General features: G+C 40.5%; 1 protein-coding gene across 7 annotated transcripts in view; it reads right to left on the reverse strand.

Annotated features, from left to right (window-relative positions):
- Positions 1-18,132, reverse strand: part of LOC122558001 (microtubule-associated serine/threonine-protein kinase 4-like) — a 475,290-nt gene that overhangs the window by 202,793 nt on the left and 254,365 nt on the right. For 3 of the 7 annotated variants that reach the window (XM_043706376.2, XM_088000655.1, XM_043706373.2), the window contains exon 1: positions 15,566-16,080. The exons of the other annotated variants lie outside the window; for them this stretch is intronic. In XM_043706376.2, the coding sequence (XP_043562311.2) occupies positions 15,566-15,651 (86 nt within the window). In that variant the 5' untranslated portion in view covers positions 15,652-16,080. Of the gene's footprint in view, positions 1-15,565; positions 16,081-18,132 lie in introns of those variants that run through there. 7 annotated transcript variants of the gene reach the window in all.

The following is an 18,132-nucleotide window of genomic DNA, read 5'->3' on the forward strand; positions in this document are numbered from 1 at the left end:
AATCATTAACTTTTAAGTCTTTCTGGAGCCATGATGATTTCTTTTAAATTAATTTGAGAGGGCAGCCTAATACTTACTTTAGGAGTTTATGAATTAACAGGATGATCTATTGTGCTGCAAGATCTGTTAGAAAGTGAGAGATTTAGTAAGCTTTTTGTAAGCTTAAGGAAAACATCAACAGCTCTAAGCAAGAGGTTTTACTTTAGTTTCACTTTGTTTTAGGCAGTTAAGTGAAGTCCTTGCAGGGTGATGTAGTGATTCTGAGAAGAGGAGATAGGGTGAATCTAGATTACCTTAGGGCAGGGAGTTGATGATTGTCCCAGACTAAGTGCTTGGATAAGTGCTCTGAAGAGGACTTGAAGGTGAGATTATTTAAACTGAAATATATCATTGGACCAAGGAGTTGTTATCGGCATTTCCAGTACAGGAGTTAAAGTCATAGTCTTTCATGATGTTAGAGAAGAGGATTCCGCTGTGCGTCAATATAGATGCTGCTGTTGGGTACTATATAAAAGATTTGCTTTTCTCTTTATTTTGGAATGAGCAAAGGTGTGTTTTGGCTATCAATGGGATTTTACTTTTACTATATGTTTAACACTCTAAATTTGTGTTAAAAGTAAATAGTGATTTTTTTTCTATTCATCTTCATTTCATTTGCTCAATAATATTCTGTTTTATTGTTTAAAAATATGCAACATTTTATCTTATGTTTTAATGAGAGACCAGCTCATTAAAATCAAAACAAAATGAAATATAAACTGAACCACCAGCTGGGATCATGACACAATCAAGTGGCTGACTCATATGACTAATCTTCAGGTAACTATAGAACCTAACAATACATTGTTTCTCAAATGTACATCTTTCCAACAGACCAAAGACCAATAGCAACCAAGTGAACTGTGTTGACACAAAGAGGAACACTGCCATTTATTTTGCATGATTTGGAGATGCCGGTGTTGGACTGGTGTGGACAAAGCTAAAAATCACACAACACCAGGTTATAGCTGTGGTTCTGTTCGCCGAGCTGGAAGTTTTTGTTGCAAACGTTTCGTCCCCTGTCTAGGTGACATCCTCAGTGCTTGGGAGCCTCCTGTGAAGCGCTTCTGTGGTGTTTCCTCTGGCATTTATAGTGGCCTGTCCCTGCCGCTTCCGGTTGTCAGTTTCAGCGTCCGCTGTAGTGGCCGGTATATTGGGTCCAGGTCGATGTGCTTGTTGATGGAGTTTGTGGATGAGTGCCATGCTTCGAGGAATTCCCTGGCTGTTCTTTGTTTGGCTTGCCCTATAATGGTAGTGTTGTCGACTGGAAACACCACAGAAGCGCTTCACAGGAGGCTCCCAAGCACTGAGGATGTCACCTAGACAGGGACGAAACGTTTGCAACAAAAACTTCCAGCTCGGCGAACAGAACCACAGCAACGAGCACCCGAGCTACAAATCTTCACCCAAACTTTGAACACCAGGTTATAGTTCAAATAAATCTGTTGGACTGTAACCTGGTGTTGTGAGATTTTTTACTTTATTTAGTTCGCAACTAATTTGCTGCAGACACAATGGACTAAATGGCCCCTTTCGATGCCATAAAGTTTTTTATTGTTCTACAGTTCAATGGCAAGCAAGACCCCGAGCTTCCAGTTGCCTGTCATTTTAATTCTCCATCTTGCTCTCCGGATGAGCTCAGTCTTCAAACTTCTGTTATGTCCCAATCAACTTGAATTCAAGATTCGACACTGCTGTAAACTCTGCCTCCAATTTGGTTCACGTTCCCTTGCATGTTTTGGCTCTTCTCTTGCTTTCATCATTAGCTGTTCACCATTGTGCCAGTCTCTCCCCCTCTCTGTGTTATCACATCCTCAGCCTTTGAAAAAAGACTTGTAATTTAATCTCACCTGTCCTTCACCATTCTCCACGACCGTTCATTTTCCACTCCCCTCTGTTTTACTTGGTTCAAACTCAAGAGACACCGTGGGCTGCATTTTAAGATATACCTGTGGCTCCGTTTTTACTGTTTCATGCAGCATTTTAAAATGAACATTTGTAAAATACTTTGATGGTTAAGGTAACCAAGCATAAATAATCACTGTTTTTGACACTGAACTGATATAATATTGATTCTACAAGGAATAAACAAAAAAACACTAAGTTTACTCAATGCTGTTGTGACATTCCTAATTCTTAGAAATGCATTTAATTTATCTCAATCTCAAAATAACTCAGTCTCATGCTCTTCCTCAGTTTCCCAACTCTGATTAGGACTGCTGAACTTATATTTGTGGGAACATTATGCAATTCAGGCAATGCTCTGCACGTCCATACTTGAAGATCGAATTGTTGACAATTCATTGTTTCTGTACTTCCCAGGCTTCGCAAGGCGCCATTCAATGACTCACATACTGTCGATTACAACAGATTGTGAATTCTATGAGCAAGTCAAAGACACACCTGACTGGGAGAGATGGAATTACATCAGGGGATTGGTGCAAGTCACAGGTGGAGCTGGTCACATTCGTTGTCAATTGTGCAACTGAGCTGGGATAAAGCAAGATATGGTCAAACTGTGACTCAACATATACAACGCAATTAAAAGAAAGGACAGTGTTCCAAAAAAGAATAGCAATGTGAGAAAAATTATAGTATCACTAAAACTCAACCTGCTTATTGAACGCATTCTGAATAATACTTATCACCACAGCTTTTCCACATACCACCCACTTTATGCAGTGAAAATAGTGGCTTCTCCAGATATCTTTATTATACAATCATCATGAAGTTCTTAAAGCCATTGAAGGAACAAGCAGTCTTAAGAGATGGTATTCAGTAGTGGAATTATGCTGACACTTGAGCTTCGTTGACAGATGATGGATACCAGATTTATGATACAGTACTAAAGTATTCTGACACTCTTGTATTAATGACATAGAGGTATTAGTTTTAGCGTAAACATAATACTGAGAAATTCACACAATAATGATAGGTCGGTATGACAAAAAGGGACGAAAATTAAGACTTTGCACACGATACCACTTCCATTGCCAGGGAATGAAAAACCTTTGCATTTTTTTTTTGTTAGTGGTTTCTTGAGAGGAGCCAATGTACATTTCATCATATTTGCTCACAATGGTGTGTTTCTTCACTATCTGTTGCACTAGATATAAAGAGAAAAGATACTTAACATCGCTGTGCTGGTTTTGGAACGGGCACGCGATACCACCCTCCCAGCACAACCTCTCAGAAAATAATTTTCCACTTGGTACTTAAAAACTCACAAATCTGTGATAACTCAAAGTTCACAAAAAGCGGGACTGTTCTTGCTGGAATTTTCACAGCAATTGCAAAAGGAATGCCACTAAAATCTTTTTGCTGTCAAATAATAGTAAATTAATATTTAAAAATCATAGATATGAACAAACACTATGAACATGGCTGTGTTATAGAATGTAGTCTAAACATTTTTATAAACAAAAACTTTGCGCATTAAACAAACCAATAGAACTTAAAAATGTTATAAACTCTGCCTCACAGAGAGAGATTTCAAACTAGCAATGAGTAAAATGCAATAATTCTGATTGCAAATATTGTGCAGAGTGCTGAAAGAAACACTATTTGAGCTGTAAGCTAGAGATTTACATAAAACACATCGTTGATTATGAACATACATGCAACTCAATAGGAGCATGGCCAAGGCTACTTGAGCAAACCCTACCATTCATGCCTGACCTCATTGTCGGTTCAACTCCACTTTCCTGCCTACCCTCTATATCCTTTAGTTGGCTTGTTAATCAACAGTCTGGATCCTGGTCTTCCTGATTGGGAGACCTAAGTCAGTCCGGATTGAGAACAGTATCTCCAACACCAGTATGGGCCCCACAGGACTGTGTGCTCAATCCATTGCTGTTTACCCTACTGACACACAACTGTGTAGCGATGCACAGCTCGAATCATATCATTAAGTTTGCTGTAATGGGTCTCATTAGCAGGAACGATGAGTCAGCATACAGAGAGGAAGTGCAGAGCCAACAACCTGTCTCTGAACATGGACAAAAGGAAAGAGATGGTTGCTAATCTCAGGAGGACACGGAGCGATCACACTCTGCTGGACATCGATGGCTCCCGTGGAGATTGTGAAGAGCACCGAATTTCTTGGCGTCCACCCGGCTGGCAATCTCACCTGTACCCTCAACACCAGCTCCATGGTCAAGTAAGCCCAGCAGAGTATCTACTTTCTGTGTAGGTTGAGGAAAGGCCACCCCATCCTCACCACATTTTACAGAGAGTTCATTTAGAGTGCAGAGTATCACTGCCTAGTTCAGGAATTGCATCGTTGGAATCGTAAGACTCTACAACGGATAGTGAGGACAACTGAGAAGATCACTGGGGTCTCTCTTCCCTCCATTACAGACATTTACACCATAGGCTGCATCCGAAAGGCTGAGTATTGTGGAAGATCTCACACACCCCTCACTCAAACTTTTCTCCCTCCTGCCATCTGGCAGAAGTTACCAGAACATTCAGTCTCTCATGGCCAAACTGTGCAACAGTTTCATTCCCCATGCCATCAGGCTCCTTAACACAGTATGATCAGACTCTTTCCCATCTGAAATTCTTTGCAAGACTTTGAATTGCTGCTAGACCAATGTTTTATTAATTATCATTCTTTTATCATACTGTAATTTGTACACCACTGCATCTATTGTCTTTATGTTCAGGAATTACTGTGCTGTCTTGCATGTTTCGCACTTCTTATGCGCTTTATGCCACCCTGTGTATGATTGTCTAGTTTGTGCTGTCCTGTAGCACCTTGGTCCTGGAGGAACGCTGTCGCCTTTTTACTATATGAGTTGTGTATGGTAGAAATGACAAATAAAGCTGTTATTGACTTGACTCTTCTGCCTAACAAATATTCAATGACCTCTGGCGACAAGAGTTTTACATACACTCATCTCTGAGAAAAACAAAACCTCATCCCCATCTTAATTGGGACACCCCTTAATTGGGACACACTTAAACTGTGTCCCTTACTGTGGGTCTCTTCCAGTAAGGAGAAACATTCTTTCAGCAACCATCCCAAAATTCCTCTCAAGGATCTAAAATCCTTCAATCAGGTCATTCATCTCAACTCCAAACAATGCAGGACAAGCCTGACAAAACTTTCCTCCTCAGATAATTCTCCTCAGCCCACGAACTGTTGTAGCGAACCTTCTCTGAACTGCATCGTGTGCAATTTTGTCCTTTTTTAAATAAGGAGTACACATGCTCGAGATGTCTCACCATTACCCTGTACAATATAGCAAAATATTCCTATTTTTAGATGCCATATCCCACTCAATTTTCTTTCTAACCACTTGCTGTAAACACATACTAACATTTTTTGATATCTATACCAGGATCCCTCTGTACCTCAGACTTCTGCAATCTCTCTCCATTTAAATAACATGCTGCTTTTCTAATCCTTCTGCCCAAGAGGACCGCTCAGAATTTCCCACTCATAACCCTTCAAAGACTCCCTAACTCCTCTTCACAACTTCCTATTCTAGCTATTTTGATGTTACCAGAAAATTCAGCAATTATATATTCGATTCCCCCCACCCAAGTTATCGGTATAGAGTGTAGACAGTAGAGACCTCAATTCTGACCATTGTGGCACTCCAACCATTACATCTTGCCTACCTGAAAACTACCCATGAGTCCCTTCGTTTCCCATTAGCTAACCAATCTTCTATCTGTGCTAATATGATACACCTGCACCATGAAGTCGTATTTTGTGCAGTGACTGATAATGTGGCACCATGTTAAATGCCTTCTGTAAATCAAAGAAATCAGAACCAAATCAAATTCACAGGTTCCTCTGTATTCAAGTTACTTAGTGTTTTTTTTAAAGAGCTCTTCTATTTCATTTGGTTTGATTTTATTATTGTCAAATGCACTGAGATACTTTGAAAAGTATTGTTTTGTGTGCTATCCAGGCAAATCATACCTTATATAAATACATCAGAGTAACAACTGAATGCAGAACATAGTGTTACAGCTGCAGAGTAGGTGCAGAAAAAGGTCAACTTGAGTATATGAGAGGTCATTCAAAAGTCTGATAACAGCAGGGAAGAAGCTGTTCTTGAATCTATTGGCATGTGTATTCAATTTTTTATATCTCCTGCCTGACAGAGTGAGAGGAAGAGAGTATAACCAGGGTAGGAGGGGTCTTGGATTATGTTGGCTGCTTTCCTGAGGCAGCAGAAAATATAGATGGCATCAATGGATGGAAATCTGATTTTACGTGATGGACTGGGCTGCTTTCATCATTGTTTAAATTATTCAAACACCGCTTCTCTTTCACAATATCATACTGACTTGGCCTGATTGCACTGAAATCATATTGCTGCAATCTACTGGATTCCAGCATTTTCCTTGTGCAAGATGTTAAGCTGACTGACATATAGTTTCCTGCTTTTTGTTTCCCTCCATTCCTCAAGAGAGGAATTTAATTTGCTATTTTCCAAGCTGTTAGGATGTTTGCAGAATCCAAGGGATTTGGGAGATTAAAAGAAATACATCTGCTATTTCAGCAGCTTCTTAAAGACCCTAGGATGTAGTCAGAGAGTCACACAGCACGGAAACAGACCCCTCAGACCAACTCGTCCACGCCTTCCTAGTTTCCCAAACTAAACTAGTCCCATTTGCCTGCATTTGGCCCATATCCCTTTTAAATGTTGTAACCATACCCGCGTCTATCACTTCCTCTGGCAATTCATTTCACAAACAAACCACCCTGTGTGTGAAAGGGTTGCCCCTCGGGACCCTTCTAAATCTTGTCCTTTCACCTTAAAATTACACTGTCTAGTTTTGCAATTCCCCATCCTGGAGAAAAGACCTTTACTATTCACCTTATCCTTTCCCTCCTTGATTTTATGAACCTCTATAAGGTCATCCCTCAACCTCCTGTGCTCCAGTGAAAAACAAAATCCCAGCCTATCCATCCTCTCTTTAGAACTGCAATAGGACTGAGTTTTACAATCAGTTTGAGGGAGACGTGTGGGCCTTTTGTACTATTTTATATTCAAATAATCACATTTATGACAGCCTGGATGCACAGCTGTCTGAAGTGAACCGACAAATTAAGCAAAATCATATGTCAATAGAGACGCATTGGCAGATACTTAAGGAGATATTTCAGAATATACAGAATAGATACATTCCAACAATTTTGGAAAATTCTAAGGGATGGATTTCCCCCCCCATCAAGATCTAGGAACTTATGCTATTTGATAATTAATGGCTCATGGTTTCATCATGAAGTAAGATGAGCGTTGACATGCAATGACAATAGTACACTTAGTTAATATAGTTGGGTGCAGCACTTTGCAGTTCTATTGAAAAACAATCAACAGCCTGTGTATTTTATCCAGAAACATTCATTGTGAAGTGATGCAGGCTGCTTCTGTCTTAACGCATTATACAAAGTTACAGCAGAAGTGATGAAGCTCAAAAGTTCATCATCATTGCTCATCCTATTAATGCTGAGGTGAAAATGACAGTACTGCTTGAAGCCTTGCTCAATAATTCCAATTCCTGTTGGAATATTTCATTCCATTACTTTTATTCTATTCCTCACCTCCTCAACCTCCTACCCTATCTATCTTCAGTACATATTCCAGCCTTTTCCCAACTACAATCAGTTCTAAAGAAGGATTGACCTGCTCAGTTTCTCCAGACATTCCTGTTTTAAAAGATTCTTTTTGTCTTTACTGTATTAGAAAAAGGAATTTACACAGAGATTCATGGAGAACAAGGAAACTTCCACCATGTTGTTAAGCACTTTGTCATGAAACACAAGGAGATTGGAAGTTGAAACAGTTAAAAAGTTAAAATTAACAATAAAGGTCCAATTGCACAAGTGCTAGAAACAAGATTTCTGGATGCCAATATTTTAAATATGAATGGATAAACAGCAACATGGTCAGGTGTTGTATCTGAAAGCAAAAACTCTTTGTCATGGTATGTTGGTGCTGATTCAAATGCACGCAATGCCCTTTGTTTGTACCATTCAAATGCAAATTGCAAATGACAGGTTAGTTAGTGGTCATAAGAGAAATCACCTTTCATTAAACCAATCATAAACTCTAGCAGAGAGTCCGGAAAATAAACATTGGAGATAAACAATAAACAGAGGGAAGAATCTGTGATAAGGTTCGAAGGCATGGTACATTGGTGAAACCTAGCAGAGGCTACGGCAACAGATGAATGGACACTGCACAACAATCAACAGGCAGGAGTGTTCCTTCCCAGTCGGAGAACACTTCAGTGGTGCGGGACATTTGACCTTAGACCTTCGGGTGATCATCCTTCAAGGTGGACTTTGGGACAGGCAACAATGCTCACACGCTCACACACACACACACACACACACACACACACACACACACACACACAAAGTTTGTGGGGTGAACTTGTACTTGCAGAATGAAGTTTTATTTTGTTCAAAAACTGCATGAATCCATGTAAGATTCTGTAAATCCCCTTTTTAGATAAGAATCAGTCTGAACATTGGGGCACAGCCAGCCTCACAGAGGGCACCTCACACCTTCAATGCATTACTTGGGCCTACATGCACCTATTGTTAAAGTTCACTTAAGAATGTAACTTTAAGTTCTAGAATTTACATATGAAAGAACTGAAACCAACATGCCCATATTAAAAGATGAAACTCTTAAACAATCCAAATCTTTTTCAATATATAATTTCAGTTACATCACACTGGAAACTTTTGCTTTAAATTCAGTGTCCTATGATTTTATACTCCACAAGCACTTGAAGGAGCAGCGCTCCGAAAGCTAGTGCTTCCAAATAAGCCTGTTGGACTATAAACTGGTGTGGTGTGATTTTTAACTTTGTACACCCCAGCCCAACACCAGCACCTCCAAAACATTGTTCCACTATGCCCACATAGTGCTTAGTGTCACTTGCAAGTCCTCAAAAACTGCGGCAGCGCATGGTTGCACACAAGACAAGCTGGGAAACAGTCAAGTTGGCCAATGAATAATAAGTACCATTTGCATTATATAACTGCCCAGTAATCACCATCTGCACCCAGGGAATGTTTAACCATCTTGTTATGAGATCAGGTAAGGAGGGATCACAATTCTCCTATCCTTCTTAGTATGTTTAAACATTTTAATTCTTTTTCCTTGTATTCACACGCCGATCACACTTGAACTTAGTTAACAAGAACAAAAATGAAGGAGAGCCAATTCAAAGGTTTTCTTAGTGAAAGAGAGTAGAGCTTTATTACATACTTCCACCATGTTGTTAAGCATTAACACAACATCAAACACACACACAGATACAGCTCTCAAGTTTAGAAAGAAGCAAGGGGCCCAGCAATCACTTTTCTAGTTTCCCACAGAGTTCTCGGATACACCTGTCTTGGCCAAATGTCTGGCAGCTCTTGACTGTGGGCACTTGTCAGGGTGCACATTGAACTTTTGAAGATGGTGCTGATACAATCAGTGCTGGTCAGTTCTGTAAGTGGCAAGTTGCTATGTCAATGTGCTAAGATCGGTGAGAATTAGATGTAACACTTATCCATAAGGGCTGTAATAACAAGTAATGTCAATGAGGCAAGATTAGGTAACAATGGCATGTTGATGGATGCAAATAGGCCTCTCCACATTCACAAACAAGATTCCGGTCTCATCATGTAAAAACCTAGTTGCAGGATCAGACTTTCTCGCCACACCCACCACCTCAACATCAGGAATCTCAATTTTCCAGTCTTGCCATGTTTTCCCAAGTAACCCATCAATGCTTATATCGTTCAGGTACCATTAAAATTCTAGCCACAGTAACAGATCGGACACATAGCACCAGAATCACTGCTCATGTTGAAGATAAAACATGGACTGGTGAACCCCATAACCTGTTCCTGTATCAGGAGATGATTCTTTGGAAGAATCTTGAGAAGTATGCACCTATCAGGCAGGGAGGAAGTTGTCAAGTGAGGGAGCTGTGGTTTACTAAAGAAGTTGAAGTTCTTATCAAGAGGAAGGCGGCGGCTTTGTTGTGATGCAATCTGAAGGCTGTTAGGGGGTTTAAGAGTGACAGGTTTGCCAGGAAAAACCTAAAGAGAGAGCTAAGAAGAGCCAGAGAGGACATGAGAAGTCGTTAGCACATAGGATCGAGGAAAACCGTAAGGCTTTCTATAGGTACATCAGGAATAAAGGAATGACTAGAGTAAGATTAAGGCTAATCAAGAATAGTAGTGGGAAGTTGTGCATGGAGTCAGAGGAGATAGGGGAAGTGCTAACTGTATATTTTTCATCTGTATTCACACTGGAAAAAGACAATGTTGTGAAGAGGAATAATGAGGAACAGGCTATTAGACTCGATGGGATTGAGGTTCACAAGGAGGAGGTGTTAGCAATTCTGGAAACTGTGAAAATAGATAAGTCCCCTGGGCCAGATGGGATTTATCCTAGAATTCTCTCGGAAGCCGGGGAGAAAATTGCAGAACCTTTGGCTTTGATCTTTATGTTGTCATTGTCAGTGTCAGAAGACTGGAGGATAGCAAATGTTGTCCCCTTGTTCAAGAAGGGGTGTACAGACAACCCTGCTAATTATAAACAGTGAGCGTTACATTGGCTGTGGGTAAAGTGTTGGAAAAGGTCATAAGAGATGGGATTTATAATAATTTAGAAAGGAATAAGTTGAATGGGGATAGTCAACACAGATTTGTGAAGGGTAGGTCGTGCCTCTCAAACACTGAGTTCTTTGAAAAGGTGACCAAACAGGTGGATGAGGGTAAAGTGGTCGATGTGGTATATATGGATTTCAGTAAGGTTTTTGATAAGATTCCCCACAGTAGGCTATTGCATAAAATTCAGAGGCATGGGATTGAGAGTGATTTAACGGTTTGGATCAGAAATTGGTGAACTGAAAGACGACAGATGCTGGTAATTGATGGGAAATCTTCATTCTGGAGTTCAGTTACTGTGGTGTACCGCAAGGATCTGTTTTGGGGCCACTGCTGTTTGTCATTTTCATAAATGACTTGGATTAGGGCATAGAAGAATGGTTTAGTAAATTTGCGAATGAGACTAAGGTCAGTAGAGTTGTGGATAGTGCCAAAGGATGTTGCAAGTTACAGAGAGACATAGATAAGCTGCAGAGCTGGGCTGAGATGTGGTAAATGGAGTTTAATGCGGAAAAGTGTGAGGTGATTCACTTTGGAAGGAGCAACAAGAATAAAGAGTACTGGGCTAATGGTAAGATTCTTGGTAGTGTAGATGAACAGAGAGATCTCGTTGTTCATGTACATAGATCCCTGAAAGTTGCCACACAGGTTGATAGGGCTGTTGTGAAAGCTTACAGTGTGTTAGTTTTTATTAGTAGAGGTATTGAGTTTCGGAGCCATAAGGTCATGCTGCAGTTATACAAAACTTTGGTGTGGCCGAACTTGGAGTACTGCGTACAGTTTTGGTCGCTTCATTATAGGAAGGATGTGGAAGCTTTGGAAAGGTTTCAGATTTACTTGGATGTTGCCTGGTATGGAGGGAAGGTCTTACAAGGAAAGGCTGAGGGACTTGAGGCTATTTTCGTTAGAGAGAAGACAGTTGAGAGGTAACTTAATTGAGACACAAGATAATCAGAGGGTTAGATAGGGTGTACAGTGAGAGCCTTTTTCATTGGATAGTGATGGCTAGCACAATGAGACATAGCTTTAAATTGAATAGGACAGATGTCAGAGGTAGCTTATTTACTCAGAGTAGTAGGGGCATGGAACAGCCTGCCTGCAACAGTAGTAGACTCGCCAACTTTAAGGGTATTTAAATGGTCATTGGATAGATGTATGAATGAAAATGGAATAGTGTAGATTCAGATTGGTTTCACACATCAGTACAACATCGAGGGCTGAATGGCCTACTGCACTGTAATGTTCTGTTTTGTGCTCTAGTCTCTTTAACACAATATTCTTCCTAAGGTCTCAGGTTCTGAATGACTGAAATTATTTGTGGTTTTGCATCAGGATACTTAATCATTTCTTTTTCAGAGAAAGACCAAACCTCCAATGAATGTCTAAGGCCTTTACAGAGGAAATCATTTCTTCACCCCGAGCCAGTCCTCAGAGGTCAGGAGGGCTAATTCCTGATTGACTTAATTGCTACGCTTATATTCTTGAGGCTTTAACAAAAATGTCATCATGATTTTATTTGAAAAAAGTACACTAGATGAGCTCAAAACTACTCTCAGCACAAGACCATATTACACTCAATCCCACTGATGATACATTCAAGGAGTTTTACTTACTGTTGTTACAGGCTAGCTACTTTGATGGTTTCAGTAAGACATTCATCAATACCATAATATTCTCCCGCGTTGTGTCAAATATTGGTCTAATATCCCCACTAATACTGTGCACTTGCGTTGCCTTATCCTTGCACTTGTTAACATTAAGTAAACACCTGCCAGTGGTTTGTTTAATTCACCAATACATAATAAACATCTGTCAAGCTGTTTGTGTTATTTCCAGCTCTCACTAATTTGACAGTAGTAAATTTAGATAGAGGTGTTACAGTCACGATTTTAAACAAAATCATTTGGGGATTTAGGCTTTACTGGCTAGGCTAGCATTTCAAGTCTATCCCCTTTTCTCCTTGAGAAGGTTAGATATGTGATATATGAACAACAATGCTAACACTGACTTCTATTAAACACACTCTTCCATGCAAATCTACATCAACCTATGCTTTATTTGCTCGAAGCCAATACCTCATCTCAACCCCTTGGTTTCTGATGTTGTAGATAAGATTAATCCACATGATGCATTGGCTAAGTTTCAAATACGTGACACTTGCAGAGTTCCCATTATTCTCAAAGCTGTCATCTCTTCCCAGAAAAGTTATACATTTCTGAGACTTCATCTCTGTTCAACCCAATTCAGATTACTGAAATGATGCAAGTCTTTGATAAGGATAGAAGGAGAGACTGTATTTCCACAAGCTGGGGGAGCAAATCTAAAACTCAGGCAAATAAAACTTGTATTTAGATAATGCAATCAATAATCCCAAGACTCTTCACAGAAGCACTATAAAGCAAACTTTGACACCAAGATATGTAAGCTGATAGTGGGACGCATGACGAAAAGTTTGGTCAAAGAGGTGTCTTCAAGGAGTGGTTTTTAAAAAGAAAGAGGTAGGAGAGGCAGAGGTCTTCAAGACATAGAGAATTCAAGAGCTTAAGGCTTAAGCAGCAGAAGCGACAACCATCAAAGATGGAGTAATTAAAATTCAGATTACTCAAAAGGCCAGAATGAGAGAGACGAAATGTTTCTGGGGGCTGTGGTGATGGAAGCATTTACAGTATGGGAGGTTGAGATCATGGACATATTTAAGAACGCGGCACAGCTGTGGGTGCGTTCAAGATACCTGCCTTGAAGTTAAGGCTTGATCACAGAAATCTTGGTTGACCCACCAGTACAGTACTGAGAGGGTGCTGCAGTGTCAGAGGTGGCATCTTTTGAATAAAATCTTAAGCCAAAGTTCTATCTGCCACCTCAACTAACTATAAAAAGATCCCAGGGCATCAGTTTGAAGATAAGCAATGGAGTTCTCCCTGCCGTCCTGGTCAATATTAAGCTGCCATTCAGCACTGTCTAGCCATAATCATATATCTGGTCACAGACTGACTGCTGCATTCCCTACCTCATGATACTCAACGCACTTGAAAAGTATTGGTTATAAGGATGTTTTGGTTCTGAAATGTGTTAGCCAAGTATAAGTAGTTATGTGGTAGTACAGAACTAGAGTATTCATCGACTTGTGTACTCAATATTAGATGTCTTTCTGCAATTGGAAATTCTTTGGGTAATGCTGAGCAAGCAAAGAGTGACACTGACAACCAGTTTAGGATGGTCAGTCAGGTCTGACATTTACAGGTACCAGAAGCTACATGGGTTAATATGAAGGATCCTGTTCTTTACAGTTAGAAACGAAATGTACATGCTCTGCAGCCATTTGCTGGTTCATTTCTCAGGGCAATGCCCTGACCAATCGAGAGTCAATCTGCCTGGCTTGAAACCTAAACAAAATCTGGTAGAATACAGTCATGTCTTTCTATTCTTTAAAGCCATCACAAAGAAAATCCAATAAGAAATTCCAAATTATGAGAATGTGGAGATGAGGATCATCAGATTAGTCATGATTTCAATGAATGGTGGAGTAAATTCTGTGGGATAAATGGCCCACTTCTCCACCTATCTTATGGTCTTAGTAGTCAAGCATCATTAATTACTGCAGTTTCCATGGCAATGTCTCTGAAAATGGGACTGGCCTTGTTGCGATGGAACTTTCCAAGTAGTTGGACTTTCAGTATCACCTGTCCTTCAGGAGAAATTTGGAAAGAAAATTTGCACCTTTGACCACAATTCCAACAGGAAGTAGTCAGCACCTAGCTTCCTCTGACCCTAGGAGAGGGTGAATCCTGTCGGATTGTTCCCTGAGCAGACTGCCAAAGTCATTGGCACAGTGCCTCATCACCAGAACGTTCCAACAAGCACTAGGACTTTGCTTGGCTGGTGGTGAGAAGGGCATTATCCGTGAGATCCTTTTTGTATGCCCAGTCTGTCTGTGGCACCACACACAGCCCTCAAAGTGGCTGCGGAAGGGTGGAACAGACTGCCACACATCTCCTTCTGAAATGCACCTCTGCAAAGGAAGTCTGGAGAGAGCTGCAGTGGTTTTTGTCAAGGCTTTTCCGAAGCAGCTCCATGACGCGGGGACTCTGTGCTCTCAGTCTGTTCCCCAGGACGCACAGAGAGAAAAACAATGCGTGCACCTGGAGGACCAGCAACTTGATGAAAGATGATCTTTGGTCTGCCTGAAACCAGTTGGTCTTCCAGAACAAGAAGTTGGCCCCAGCCGATTGTTGCCGACTGGCACATTCCAAGGTCCAGGAAGTGTTGAAAATATCGCTACCATATGGAGAAGCAGCTGACATGACCAACATTGATATGTTTCAAGGCAAGCTGTATAAGTACTGGGGGGGGGGGCATGACATTTTATGATGGAATGAGATGAAACAAAGTTAGGCAGATGGCCTATTTCTGCATTACAATCCTGTGTAAAACCATGTTATGACTTGGCCCTTTTTACTGCACACCCTATTATTCATAGAATATTACACCACAGTGTCCTTGTAATGTTTTGACGAGGTGGAACATGTCAGTTAAGCTGTTACCTTCTCAAATGGGAAGGTTGAAATGAATAAATAGATTGTGCAATATACTCAAACCAAATTCTGGAGAGGGTGATGCAAAGATGCCCGTTGAGATAGGTCGGCAATGCAGAATACCGTGGCTGATAGTGGATGACAACATGAGCAACACTGATTCACACTTCTCGAACTGCCAGCTTCATTTACCAGGTTACTGTGCGGAGCTGCTGCGCACATTACACTGGAATCGTCATGGTAAACAAAGCTGGTCATTACATTACCGAAAACACATACCGAACAGCTGTAAACTTCCAAACATCAAACAAGAGTTTTTGTCCAAGCAACACCAAATGTTTCAAATTACCTTTTAGACCGTCGTAACCTGGTTCTATTTAGAAAATGAGGCATAGAGATGTTCGAGAGAACTGACCAAAGGTTCGAGTCAGACATGATCGAAAAGCGAACGCTTCAAATTATTTTCAGTGAAAAGGACAGATCTTCCACGTTCAAAGCCAAGATGTGCAGTCTGGATCAGAAGGGGGAAAGCATAACCCCTCAGGTTTTCAGATCACCTGAAAGCTGCTCCTTTTAAACGATTGCCACAAACTGCAGCCCAACTTAAAACAACAAGTTTTTACATAGTGCTCTGACTGAAAAAAAACTTTGTCCCTTCCAGTCCAGTTCCTACTGCGATTTTATATGTCAAAGATTCTGCAACGTGCTCTAGGTACAGCGAGTTGATTGTCAGAGATCACAGTCATCGCTCCCCACATTATTCTGTATTCTGCTCGAACATTTTGGTATTGCAACACCAAAGGTAAATTATCTATGTGGAATCTGCCATTCTGTGAAAATGGGAGGGAAGGATCCATCTCAGTAATTAAATATAAAACAAAAGTTTGGAAATCTTACTGATTTGATATGGCTTGACTATCTTTTTTAAATATTTCGACTTACATATATATCCATATTAAGTATGTAGGAATAAATGCCAAGAATTCAAATTTACAATTCTTGCCCCCCTACCCAACTTCTGAACATAAAGCAGTCCCTTGGTCCCTTCACCATGAGAAAAGTCGATCCTTACCTACGTGCAGGTAAAGATAATTAGACGTCAAAAGAGCAGTCAAGCAGGATCGATTGCTGGACACAGAAAATGATTGTACAATTTTAAGCTATTTCATATACATAGAGATAGTAAAGAGACATTTGTATGTATCAAAACTAAGTAAATGCAACATCCCTGATACACAAAACACCAGCTTCAAAGTGGGTCTGGGTTTTACCTCGTTGATTTTTACCTCAGGCTCAGCAGGCAGTCCTAAGGATAGTTAACAGCAGCAGAGTAGGGGATAGAGAGAGACCCATCAGCCAGGGGAATTATTTGCAGAGGCAATGATCAGGTAGGCAGAAAAAATTGCCAATGCACTACCTCGAAACATAAGACTTACTAGCTGCGTTTAGCATATTTTATTTCAAATCTTCATTTCAATATTCGTAAGTAATTGAATAATAAAGTCTAAAATCAACTGAATATAGTTTTCTACCACTCATACTGTATCCAGCCTTCCCATCTGGAATAGATACTGAAGCTCGATCCACTTTGGAATTCTGAGGGGGCTGAGGAGAGTATGGGGGTATGGGCGTGCTTAGTGAACAAGTGTCTGCATTACCCCCCACCCCACCACCACATTGTACAAATTCAATTACTTTTCACAGAATCATAGAATCCCTACAGTGCTGAAAGAGGCCATTCGGCCCATTGAGTGTGCACCAACCCTCCGAAGAGCATCCCACCCAGCCTCCTACCTTATCCCCATAACTCCGCATTTACCATGGCTACACATCCCTAGATACTGCGGGACAATTCAGCATGGCCAATCCACTGAGTGTGCATGTATCTTTGGATTGTGGGGGGAAACAGGAGCTCCCCAAGAAATCCTACGGGAAGAACATACAAACTTCACACATGGTTTGGTATTGCTACTAAACGTCATCCTCAAAAATCATTGGACGTTTATTGTAACATAAACATTCACAAAAATACAATAGAAGAGGAACCTTTAGTAGAGCAGCCTGAAAAAATGCAGAGTTTTACTGCAGCTCAAGGAGAATAAATGTATCCAACTTCAAGCTACAGAGTTCTGCACAATTTGTGCTCTCTTTAAAACACAGCAATGGGTTTTATTTCTAAAGCAGCCCATTTCAATTGGTTCTCAAATGAAGTGATATAAAAGGAATTATGGCACGTCAGGAAAATAAACAGGTATTAAAACCGTATGTCCCCAAGTCACTGAGGTTTGAAACTATTTAGAAATGACCAAGGCCAACTGTTTCAGGATACAACACAGAGCCAGCTGAATACCTGTTGCAAGGAGTCCGTGATGAACCTACGCCAAGTGTATAGCTCAGATTCTAAAAGGCAAGCACACAACAGTCTTCAAGGATTTTTCTTTGCCCTTGTCTCTCTTTAAGCAGTAGAAATCAACAGCAACCGAATCTAGGTCGTTTGATGCAGATGCATAGCTGGCACATTCAGTTCTTTTAACCTAAACAACACAATACAGCCTCTGAATGGTCACAACACAACTTAATTTACCACAGAGTATGGGGAATATATTCATGCTCCTCTAACTGAATGCTGTACATCATCCAGTGGTAATTTTTCTAAGCTGGGTTAAGACAGGGATGCAAATTCCTGTTTTGTCTCAGGCGACCAGGAAAATGACTGTTGTTAAAAACTAGCTGAAGGTACCTGACAAAAAATATTTTTTATAACAACTTGTGTCTAATGTTCATATTGTTGGATATATTCCTGTGTAAGGAAGATAACAGGGACAAGACATCAAACTGTGGCAACACCAGTGATGAACTATGATAGTTAGTCTACAGTTTTGTACTTCCCTTATCCTTTCCATTTCTGACTAGCAA

Source organism: Chiloscyllium plagiosum, unplaced genomic scaffold (assembly GCF_037043375.1).
Source record: "Chiloscyllium plagiosum isolate Xiang-an unplaced genomic scaffold, Cpla_swu_hap1 HiC_scaffold_2, whole genome shotgun sequence".
NCBI lineage: Eukaryota > Metazoa > Chordata > Chondrichthyes > Orectolobiformes > Hemiscylliidae > Chiloscyllium > Chiloscyllium plagiosum.